Source organism: Alligator sinensis, unplaced genomic scaffold, assembly GCF_000455745.1.
Source record: "Alligator sinensis unplaced genomic scaffold, ASM45574v1 scaffold282_2, whole genome shotgun sequence".
NCBI classification, from domain to species: Eukaryota; Metazoa; Chordata; order Crocodylia; family Alligatoridae; genus Alligator; species Alligator sinensis.
In genome coordinates this window covers 2,914,466-2,927,295 of record NW_005841879.1, presented here as the reverse complement: position 1 = coordinate 2,927,295, position 12,830 = coordinate 2,914,466, and the positions used below count along the sequence as shown (strand labels likewise).

At 38.8% G+C, this 12,830-nt stretch overlaps 1 protein-coding gene across 1 annotated transcript in view; it reads right to left on the bottom strand.

The window, feature by feature from the left end:
• Positions 1-12,830, bottom strand: part of SMURF2 (SMAD specific E3 ubiquitin protein ligase 2) — an 86,357-nt gene that overhangs the window by 39,008 nt on the left and 34,519 nt on the right. The window contains exons 2-3 of the mRNA XM_006017392.3: positions 8,910-8,948; positions 6,997-7,105 (exon numbers count right to left, since the gene is read on the bottom strand). Coding sequence (XP_006017454.2) covers positions 6,997-7,105; positions 8,910-8,948 — 148 coding nt within the window. The remainder of the gene's footprint in view (positions 1-6,996; positions 7,106-8,909; positions 8,949-12,830) is intronic.

Here is a 12,830-nt window from a genome sequence, read left to right as displayed (position 1 = left end):
GAGCGTTACTGTGGGTGCATGCCTGTAAGCGTGGAGAGAAAAACAACATGCACACACAACAAAAACCAAGCCTTGTTTTGTTGTATTAGGTTTCAACTGAGGGTACCATTTGAAAGACAGACAGACAGAATAAAGAAATTAAAATATAAACCACACCACACAGTGATGTTGTTAGCAAAATATTAAATTGATAATGCAACTCTTAAAGGGAGGTCAGATTTTTGGCCTATCAACCTTGACAATGCTAATTTAAAGACTGAATTGGTGGAGAAAAAAAACCACAAGAAAAAAATTGGAAGGGAGGACAGCAGAAACTGAAGATTACAGTGTTATTTTTGTTTTTAAAAGCTTAATGAACCAAAGTAAGCACATGAGAAATAAGAATTATTACAACTAACTTTGTACTTCCATGTTTTTTAAAAAGACAGTTATAGAATGACATTCTTACATAAAGTTTAACAAGAGCTGTTTGAACAGCATGTAGGACAGTTGATCAAATCCTGAAATGTTTAGTTGCTTAATGCCCCCACTCTACCTACAACGTTTTCATAACTGAGACACTATTACAACTTCTGTAGCAGGCAGGTGAGAGTTTGTATATTAAAAATGACATTTTTAACTTTGAACTTTTGGGCCAGGAAATCTAGTTCTAGAAAACATTTAAGTGAAGGAAACAAAGCAAATTATTGTTATTGACAAAAGATTGTTTGTCCTCCTTTGGAAAAACACTTCTTACAAGCACGAGTGGATCTGTTGGGAAATGAATAGTAACTAATTTCAGATACAAAATATTATGATGGCCTTTAAAGACTGAAGGCAGGAGCAAGTCCACTGCTGGAATAAGTTGCATTTGTTCCACTTTTTTTTTTTTTTTTTTTGAAAGACAAAGCCTACCTGGGAATTTTGTTACTTAGAAAAGTTATTCCAAATCTAAAAGCAAAGCAGTTAAAGAACTTTTCCCACCTCCATTGTCACCCACACTCAATACCTACCTTTGCCTCTAATCTGTCAGTACAAATCAGATGAATAGTACTAGAGAAGGAGAAACCTCAAAAAGCTCAGTTTGGATGCACATGCCAACTTCTGGGTACTAAAACTAATCTATCTGTATTGCCCACGTCTGAAAAAAATAGGTTTCTCACGTGAGAATATGATCTTGTGAAATCTTCTGAAAACAGGCTATTCTTAACAAAATGAGGTAGGTCAATACTTGAATTACTGTCTGAAGTTTGAATCAAGTTTTAGGCAAAGAGTTCAACTGTTATTTTATCTGAAGTGGTCTACCCACATCTAGGAACCATTTCCTTCAGAGTCTATCCATCTAGAAAGTGTTGATGTCAAGTGACTTTTCTACTCCCGTGATGCCTGAGCCACACCTGGGAGAGAACAAAGTGAGTGGGAGGGGAATCTTCCCTAACTTAAAAAAAAATTACAAAACAAAAAACAACAGCACACCTCTGTGATCGCAGCCCAGCAGCACTCCTGCCCAAAACAGCAGAGAAATTCAACATCAAGAGGTAGGAGTTCAGGACTGAAAGCCAGGAATTCCCAATTTCTAGTTCATTCTCCAACACACATTCCTTTTGCATCTCTGGACAAGTCATTCACTTTCTGCCTCCATTTTCCCATTTGTAAAACATGAGAATACATCATGGGCATGGTGCTAGGCTTAGATACAGTTTTTAGTGCTTTTAATGGGAAAAGCATAGCAGCAGTACTAAGTATAATTATTCAAACTTCAGGAAAAGGCGTGAGCAATAAGGAAAACAACAACAAAAACAGTGAAAAATAAGGAAGAAAGGGGAACACTACCAGGACAAGCATGATATTCTACTGATATTAAACTGCCTCCAGACAGCATGTATTTGGCAATTTCTTTCTGGAAGGATTCCCAGATATTTCCTGACGCACACCCAGCTGATTGAGAAAGCAAAACCTCCAACAAATTCAACTCTTTCCTGTCACATTTTAATCTGAATTAGGGGCCACATACAGCAAAAAGGGAGGAGCAGGGGGAAGAAATAATGTTTCCTACCATAGTGCAGAAGTCCTGGAAAAAAGTCCAAGACAGGAACTAGATATCTACTGAGCTGAATCAGGCTTATGGAATGCAAGGTCTCTCAGAACTGGCAATCTAATTCAAACATTATTCCACAAATACATCACAACAGATCCATCTTACTAAACCCTCCAATGTATTATCATTAAAAGGCTGACTGCAAGTGTTAATCTGTTATATGACAAGTCCCAAACTTGGCATTCAACAGAAATGATGTAGCCAAGAGAACTTTACTGCATATTGCCTATTACAACTATTAAAAAAAAAAAAACCCAACAAAAAAAACCTTCCAACCTCAAAGGCACAAAATACTTTACAGTAGAAAGAATATGAAGTGCTGTGTTTAATTATATGAGTTCTAAAATTTCTTCATATTTGAACCTTCCTCTGGGTGATTTCCAATACTCTGTGGCCACAGAAGAAACCAAGTAGGCATTTTGCCATTGAGACACCATCTGTTATCCTTGGCATGGATGCTGTTTCCTGTAACAGCGCAAGTGTCGTAAGTCAGAGACTAACGTTCCCATGCAATGGCATGTTGCTAGGGTAAACAGTGTGATGCCTTTAAATTCCACTATACAATTACTTTCAGAAAGGGACAGTAAAGCAAATAATCCTCATAGATTACATGGTTTAATCATTGGTCTTTGGCAGTAGGCTACTTACTAGTCTTACTATGATATTCTTCTAGCTTTTTTACAAAAGAATGTATTACTTATTTTGACATTTTGCTTTGGATTGATGAACCAGAACCTGGTATTTGTTCAAGTAAAAATTCAGGCTACATTTGAATATTACATAGATTAATGTATTCTACAGAGCCTTAAATGCAATTAATATAAGGCTCCTCAAGATGGAAAAATTAGTTGGAATTAGTTGGAATACTTAAGGAACCTCTAACTAACAAGAGTAGATAACCTGGAACTGAATAAAAGTATGTTTGAAAACTTCCTAGAGACTGATGTCTCCAACATAGAGTTTGGGTTTTATGTATTTAAAAACAGGAACTATGACATGGTAATTTCTGTTCATAACACAAAAGAGGTTGCTTACAATTGGATTTAGTGCTATTAGGTAACTGAGTAAAGGAACAAAGAGAGAAGCTGGGTTAAATGGAAAAGGGGGAGCAAAAGGGGACTACTTTTGAATAACTGAATGAGATAAAATTGGACACTGGTCCTTAATTACACATAGTATTTTTTAATTCTACATCATTTAGGGAAACAAACTAGAGGATTTAGGCAGAAAAGTCTCCCCTATGACACCATATCCTTAAAAAGATACATGCATGTAAGAACAATAATAGTAGATCTGAAAACAAGTTATTTTTTCTAAGATTGCTGATTCTTCACAGCGGTGAGAAACACAAGCATGTAATCTCTTTTAAGAGTCTGTTACATAATTAAAACCTGGAGACAACTTTTCCAGATCTCACAAAAATACATCCTAGTTTTGGAGGAAAGGCATGCTTCTGTCCAAGGAGTAATTTATAGCCAACCTAAACAAATGGACATGAACATTTGTTTGGAGAGACAGGAACAGAAAATTCAAAACAAGGAAAATGAGGGATAAAAACCCTTTACGGAAAGTTAAGACTTCCCTTTAATGTGTAACTGGTTTTAGATGTTTTACACTAGAGACACCATAAAATTTCCCCAGTTGAGTACAATAATTTGCCAGGAGCCCAATAACTACTTCTGTTCAGCATAAAAAAGCTAGACTGCAAATATTCTCTTTAGTTCAAAGATATGGACTAGTGTGTCCCATTGCAAGCATACCCCATTCCATTTTGTAAAGGTAAAGCACAGAGCAAAATGAGCTGAAAGTGCATTTTGCTTATAAAGCATGTGAAAGAAAGAAAGAAGAATTTGCTTTTTTTTTTTAATTAATTTTTCACTATACTGTCACAGCAAGATGTTAAGGCCACACCTCTCCCTCTCCCCCTGCCCCAGAAAAGGCAAGCATTAGATGCTCTGATGAAAACTTACTGCTTTACCACTGCAATGCAGCCCCCACCCTTAATGCCTAAACTAAGCTGTGATTGGCTTTATCTTGTCTTCCTTGGTTTGCTGGCAGTTTTACCCCAGAACTTGGACACAGAAATAAACACCATCAAGTTTTACCCAGTTATTCCTCCTATCATAAGCTTGTAGGAAACATTCAGAGTGCTGGCAAAACTGTCTTCTCATTGCTTTCCCCTTTAGTCACTTTGTTTCTATAAAGATGTTCATTAATGTGCGCTGATGGGCATTTCCAAAAAGATAAGAAGAAGTGGATTCAGGGTGGAAAGAAAAAGAAAAGAACAAGGGTAAAAGAAAATGCAATTCTTGAGCACTGCTGCCAATTTAACATATTTCAACACCTGGCACCCATTTCCCCAGCTATACTTGTCACAGTAGCCTGGAAAACAAGTGCTCCTGAATACAATGCCTAGTAAGTACAGCTACTAAGCATGTCTGGGGAAAAAAAATCCTGCAGATGTAAAGAATTCACTTAGTTAGCATGAATCAACACCTTGACAGGTTTAAAAGCTCACGAAAAAAAAATCAAAGGCATTTTCAAGTTCTTTAAACATACAAACATAGTAACATTTTTCTCCACCCTTACTTAAAATGCTGTTGGACCACTTCATTCATAAAATGAGAATAAGGCTTCACATGCAGAGCTTAGCTTTACCATATTTACTTGAATCCAAACTGAGGTTTCCCTGCCCCCTCAACCAGCATGGTCGGGGAGGGGGGGAAAAGCATCATCTTCTCTTGAGTACTGGCTCACGGAAGGCAGCAGCTCAGCTCTGGCTTTGGCCCTAGGTTAGAGCTGAAGCCAGAGCTGAGGCACCATCTACCCCAAGCCAGAACGGTTCACTTGGTGGAAGAGGAGGCACGCAGCCAGGAGGGGCAGCACAGGGGAGACTATAGGGTGTGTGCAGGGGGTATCTGCAGCCTGCTCTCCCATCTCCTGCCTCCCTTGTGCTTGTGCAGGTCTCCATCCCCTGCCTCTCCCACCTTACCTTTTGCTCTGGTTCCCCCAGCCCCAACATGGCCCAGCCAGGAGCTGCCACAGCTTCTCTCTGGCCAGGCTGGGCCTGGGCCACCACTGTGGCTGCTGACTGCACCAAAGAAGCAGAGTTGCTGCGGACCGCGAGCAAGGGGTGGGCATGGAGTGAAGGGGAGGGGAAAGGGCTGGCATGCAGGAGCAGGAGGCAGACTGCAAAGGGGAGCTGGGAGTGGAGAGGAAGGTGCAGGTATGGGGGAGAAGGGGTGGGGGGCAAGCTGAAGGAAGAGAAGTGGGGGGGCTGGAAGTGGGGAGCAGGCAGACACAGGCATGCTGGGGACAGGAATATGTACATGGGGACAAGGAACAGGAGTCTGGCCCCTTCCCCCCCGCTGCTACTTTTCCTGCCATAGCAGTTGGGGGTAGGTGCACTCATGGGTGAATTTAAGATGAGCTTCCACCAATTAGATTCTATGTGTGGAAAATTATAACAAATTTATCATTTTCCATGGATAAAATCTAATTATTGGAAGGGCAGTCTTAAACTTGAGTCAGTCTTGGATTTGGGTCAATACAATAGCTGTTGACTGTTACAAAACCTCAAAAAACTTCTGGCAGAAATACTGTCCTTTGCTATAAAACAATAATACACCTACCAGCAAAACAATATTACTTCATTCAATCATCAAGACACTTTGTGGATCACCAATACAAATGTCTTCTATATTGCAGAGAAAAATTCTGAAGTAAGAATTCAAATTCTAAAGTATGAATGCACGTAGGCATTCAAGGAAGTGGAAAGTCCTGATGTGACTGTAAACCAAGACTTTCACATAAGTATCCAGCTGAAGAATCAGGAAACTGGTTGGAGCCACAAGTATTCCACACTTCGGTAAACAGGAGGTGACACAAATGAAATGCCTGTCTATAGAGAAATATTTGTATTTGTATAGACACCCCTATGTAGATGTGCTGTAGTGGTATAAAACAGGACTTCATCAGTTTTTCTTATTTTCAACCCCACAGTACAAGTGTGATATAGTGAAACTGCAAACTGATAGAAAAGGCCATTGTCTACTAATGCAATGGATCCATAATGGAGCACCTTAACCAGTACAAACACTTCCACAACACAGGGACAGGGAAAGAATGAATGAAGATCTTGCGAATGAAACCAGGGTAGGATCTGTGATGAAGGAGGGTAAATTTTTCAAACAGTTCATGATCTTTTTCTAGCTGTCACTCTAAGGAGATAGTGAAAAAGAACAAAAGGAAAAGGAAGGAAATCAAATAAATATATGTAAAAATATAAACCCTGTAAAATCTCACTACATTGTATGAAAAATCCTGCCCCTAAGATTACTGAAAAAGAATAATATTGTACATATATGGCATGTATTAGTCATGTTACTTAATGCACTACAGCAAAGGGCTCAAAATGATCACAGTAGTGTAGGAACCTTTGCTGTAACACTCAGGACATAAAAATGATGCAAGTCAAAGGGGATAAACAGCAAAAAGAAAAGTAGAACAAGAAAACAAACTGAAAGCACATGAGTCTGAAGGAAAAAATCACCAAGTTACACTGCAGACAGACAGAAAGATTAAACAAAGGGAAAAAGAATAAATACAAGGGAAAATCCTTGAGTTTGTCGTCTTTTATTTTATACAGGGGCCAGTATCAAAACATTACAATAAATCCCTCTGAACAATGCTATATGATGTGTAAACAGTGCCACAAATATTTTCATCAGAAAGCAAAGAACAAAGGTTTAAGATTTGAGGGAGACGGGAAGAGTCATTGCATAATAGCATATATTTTTTCACCCTAATAAACTCTATCCTACATTTTAACCCCTGGGTTGGAGGTTAGTGAATTCAGAGATTCTGTGCTCTTTAGAAAAATCAGCTTCAAACCTTTGGACACCACTGTTAACACCTACAGGTCATAATGCTGATTCCACTTTGGATCAAGCGTATTCTTCACAGTATCTGTAGAATGGCATTGGCCAGATCCGTCGACCACCACTTTAGCAAATGGATCAGGAAGTCCTATAGGAGGGGAGGAAAAACTCATAAAAGGGCATGCTTGATAACTGAGAATAAAGTGAAAATCATTACACAAGCCTGACTTCTTTAAATTATCAATTAGCTTAAAAAGCGGGCCACATTAATCTGTGTGTATGTTGATTGCGATTTCAGTTCCAGGTAGCTTTAGATGATCTTTTGTAAGAACATTCAAAGTGTGTATTAAAAAATAATTGCTTTGAAAGTTTTCAGATGTTTCTTATTTTGTATCTATAAAAACATTCATAGTTTCATAGTTAGTAGGGTCGGATGGGACCTGAGCAGATCATCAAGTCCAACCCCCTGCCATGGCAGGAAAGAGTACTGGGATCAAATGACCCTGGCTAGGTGTCTATCTAGCCTCCTTTTGAAGACAATTTGGGTCTCTTGTATAAAAAAAAATGACAACAGGATCCTGTCAAACTGACTATCAAATCAACAGCCCGGGCTTTGTAACAATATTATTTAAAGGTGACCTGCAAAGAAAAAAAAAAAGGTTTTGATCATTGACCTTTCCCCCCCAAAAAAGTCTCTCTCTCTAAGATTAGTTGTTCAGGTCTAGACCATTTAAGAAGATACTGTGGATAACTGGACAACAAGTAGTACAACACATAATATACCAAGCAAAGGAAGCCTGACTGCAGGAAAGTGATTTTATTCAGATTCTTTAAAACTGTTTTGTTTATACCAAAAAATTAATTATCTGGGAACAGATTCCTCATTGTAAGACTTTAAATATATTCAGCCCTTCAAATCAGAGCTTAGTAAACTCCCACTATACAAACCAGAAAGGATCCCAGGAAACTCAGAGAAGACATTCCTGATATTTTAAGGGAAGTACAAGAAGGATTTTAGTTATCCTTGCTAACTTTGAATAAAATAACACCTACAAATTTTAAATAAGCTAGAAGTCTGACTCTGCTAGGAACTTCAGAAACACATATTAAGGAGACAGCCTCTTCTTTACACAGTTAACAATACAAGCCTCTGTACCTCAGAAAGCTACAAAACCTTATTTTTCCCCTTTGTGGGTTATCTTTAAAGTTTAGGCCTGACCTTTTGAATTCTCTCCTGTCCCCACCAACCCCAAGCCCCAGGTAGAAGGAAGGTGATCTGTACACACATTCCTATGTAATCAGAAACATTCCTCTCTCTCTCCTCCATTTCCCTCATATTTCCTTATAAAATATAATTATCACCATTTCACTTCAGGGTGTGTGCACATGTGAATATATATCACGTACATATTTGTCACGTGGCATTTTTTAATTATAACAAATGTGTACGTGGTTTGTAAGACCAAACGAGCCGATCAATGGCAAAATATATCAGTGTGTACATGGTACTAATTTTATGAAAGAATGTAATTTGCTTGAGAGATTGAAGTTCTGTCTTTAACTGGGAGCAGCACTAAAATCTCTTTGACATATGTGAGAGTTCCAGATTAGTTTTGCTTTATAATAATATGCTGCACATTAACAGGAAATTATACTGCAGTAAACAGACTGTACCATTGACCACTATGGATTAATATTTTTAGATCTCAACTCTTGATGCTTATATCACATCACAAAGCTTAGTTACACACTTTTCTAAACCAGTCCACCAAGTTTGGAAGGTTTTTTATTTGCTTTTTAGTTATAAACCCTGAAAAAAAAAAAAAAAAGTTGGGAATGCCAGTAAAACCTTAAACAGGAGGAATGTGAATGCACTACTATGTAAGAAGCAGTATACAGAGCTTATGCAATACTTGCCACATATATGAACATAAATTGTAATAGCTACTTACGGAAAAAATCCTTTTTCACCAAGTTTTTTGCACATAGTACTGTAAGGGAAACAAGAAATATATAATGAAATCACTAGTCATTAATATTTTATAACTTCTTTACTTGCTCAGCATTCCAGAAACCCAATGCAAAGTAAAACGAAATAAAAATCAATTAACATCACATTGTTAGACAAAAACATTGGAATCATGGACCATTTGTAATGCTGTGTAAAGTAATTATAGAAAGCTGAGCCAGAAGTTTCTTCTGTTAAAGGTAAACTGTGAAGGAAGAGAGAGTGATGATTTTCTCAGTACACATGCACATTCCCAAGCCCTCAGACAGCCATATTTTATCTGTATCTTTAGAATGTATTACTGTTTCGAGATGGGATGGACTTGCATCAAGGGTTAAAGGAGATAGCTGCTGCATAAGACTAGGGTGATTTCCCCTACTGTACATCCTATTGGCATAATCCATGATAGACATTGATAGATTACCCTGCACTTGGAAGTAGGAAACTAGCTTGTTACAGAAAAAAAATGCAACTTAAAATAGCACAAATCATGTAGAATGCCATATGCATTTTCAGCTGTAGTTCTTGATTATAATTCTGCAGTTTGAATGTCTGATTAAGACAACTGGTTGTTATTTTAGCACAAGCTAGCTTTTAAAATCTATTCGGTTCACATTTTTTCATTAGAAGTCAAAATTAACCAGTCTCCAATGGGTACTCCTGGTACAGTCAGTAAAAGAGTTAGGATTTAAAAGTGGTGATATAAACAAGAGTTTCTTAGATGCAAAAGTCAGTAAAAGAAGCTTTAAAAACAGTTGGATCAGAATGAGCTATTTCAATTTAAAGAGATGAAAAACAGACTGTAAAGGCAATTAACAATTTAAAAATCTTTTGGCTGATCTACTTCGCTAGTCAAACGATAAGCTTTGATATTAACATTATTTGAGTATTTCATAAGATACTGTATGTAGTGTGCAGAAATTTTCCAAATCAATTTACTGTTTATAATGTAAAATGAATGCCATTCTTTAAAACCAGTTTTAATATGAACACAGTGCTCTAAATATGTTACCTGAAGGCAAACTCCAATTATTTCACAGTAGAGACAATTTTTTTTTTTTTTTTTTTTAACAGAATCAAAGCATTTTTCGTTTTCTATTTTCAGTTTGTTTTTAAGGCTTAGGCTTTAGAAGGGGTTCTCCTACTGATTTTGAAAACTGAATAGGTTTAGATAACTAAGACATTCTATTCATACTAAATGAAGATCTAAAATATTTTAGAAGACAAGACAATACAGATGGTGAAGACACTTCTTCCCCCTACAGAGAATTTCTTTCCACCCCAACCACCCTCAGAATTAAAAATTCTTCTCAGCAATGATTTGTATACTGATGTCCTGGTTGACATGTCTTCTTTTGTACCTTTTTTGTACCTAGTCTGTACCTTTTCTGTCAACACTGAAAACAAAACATTATGCTCGAGCAGCTTTGAATTAGTTCACAAACACATATAAGATCCATCTTCCTTTCAGTTAATTTAAAAGCAGAAGCTTCCTCCCTGTAAGTGTGTATTGACCATGTTCACCAGGCCAGATTGACTGGAATTCCTGCATTCATGCAATTTAGCAAGCAAACTAAGCTTTTGTTTTCCTGCCAAGGTGGCCCCCCAGCATTTCTCTTTTGAAACCCCCATGTAAAGCTTTTACCACTACCACACCTCAACTCTCACATTCTTGGCAGACAGGAATCACAGGACTGACCCTTGGAGATCCATGGAGATCCAAACTACGGGATCACACTTTTTAAGAATCACTGTAAAGTCTCACAACAAATCCAGAATGGACACACTAAGACAAACTGGATGGGAAATCCAATCATATGACGTTGTAAAACAGCATTAAGAAACTGAAGTTGTATTCAAGAGCAGCCCAGTGTTTAAGCTTTCCAGAATGAGCTGAGTGAGCTGGGGTACACAGTGCAGTGGGGGCAGGAGGGTTGCAGGCACACAATGCAATGTCCATGGGGTGTACAGCTTGTGGGGGGGACTGTGGCTTGCCCTGGTGTGGCTTGCAGGGTGTGTGGCCTCCCACTGGTGCTACATGCCTAATGGTTTGCCTGGGGCAGCTTAGAAGTTGGACAGCCCAGCAGTAGATCAGCACTAGTAGTAAGAAGAAAAAAGCTGGTACAAAGCTGGACATCTAATCTGACAGATTAAAAAAAAAAAATCCTAAATTTAAAAACTGAAATCCATTTATAATGATTTTCTGTTTAAAAGCTTATTTTAGCATTTATTAGCTTTTCACTTAACAAGATACTGGACTTTACAACGAAAGGATGTAAGATCCAGGAGATAATGCTAAAGAAAGAGTAACAAATCTCTTACAACAAATGAAGAAATAGCATTTGTGCAATATGTCTCCTTTGGCAATAAACTGGTCCAACACTAGCAAAAAATTTCTTATCAACTTATTTTCAAAAATAAGTTATTTTCTCTCGTACTGATTGTGTTACTACCAAACAAATCAGCTTTTAAAATCTCCCAGTTAATACTGCAATTTTCACAGAGAGCAACACTTTACTAAGTTAAATTGAATAATATTAATTTAAGCGAAGGGAAAAAAAAGGATGACACAGAACAATCAGGAATTGGTAGTACAGTTTATGAATCCATACTGGTACTGAATAATCAGCTGTCTGCAAATGCAAACATACAGCCATCAAAGAAACAATGGCAAATGGGAAAAGGCACTGGGAGCTTACATATAAACATTAGGGTGGGGTAGATTATTGTTTCACAATATCACAGTTCGGTGGCACCAGATGTTAATTTTTGGAAGGTAAAAATAAGACACGTCTCAAAATGGTTCAAGGATTTCTCTGCAAATTCAAGGGCAAGGAGATGTTTGCATGTGTTTACACATCCAGCCTCAGCACATTTAAGCTCTCGGAGACCATAAAGGCTAAAGAGGCGGTAGTCATGGGGAACCTAAACTACCCAGACATCTGCTGGGAGATGCAGACGGCAGTCCCACCATTCACGCAGGTTTCTAACCTGTGTACAGGACCTCCACCTGACACAGAAGGTACATGGTCCCACTAGGGGGAATGCCATACTGGATCTGGTATTGGCAACGGGGGATGACATGGTAGGGGACCTACAGATCGATAGCCATCTGGGGGACAGTGATCACCTGATAATAGAATTCTTTACAAAACGTCGAGTGGGTAAGGTAACTAGTAGGGTGAAAGTGCTAGACTTTAGGAAAGCTGATTTCAATGAACTCAGACGATTAGTCAAAGACGCACTGCAGAGTAGGAGTTTTGAAGTGATGGGAGCCCAAGAAGGGTGGCTGTGCCTTAAGGAAATGATCCTTCAGGCACAAAGTAAGATGATCCCAATGTGAGGGAAAAGAGGGAAAGGGGCCAGGAGGCTTCCTTGGCTGACCAGAGAAATCCAGGGCAGCCTAAGGGCCAAAAGGGGAGCACATAAAAAGTGGAAACAGGGAGAAATCACCAAAGACGAATATACCTCCTCTGCTCGCGCTTGTAGGGAGGCAGTTAGACAGGCCAAAGCTACCATGGAGCTGAGGATGGCATCCCAAGTAAAGGACAACAAGAAATTGTTTCTTAGATATATAGGGAGTAAAAGGAAGGCCCAGGGAGGAATAGGACCCCTGCTAAATGGGCAGAAACAATTGGCGACGGACAGGGGGGACAAGGCTGAACTCCTCAATTAGTTCTTCGCCTCAGTGTTCCTAAGTGAGGGGCACGACAAGTCTCTCACTGGGGTTGTAGAGAGGCAGCACCAAGGCGCCAGACTTCCATGCGCAGACCCTGAGTTGGTGCAGAGTCACTTGGAAGAACTGGATGCCTTTAAGGCGGCAGGCCCGGATGAGCTCCATCCGAGGGTGCTGAAGGCACTGGCC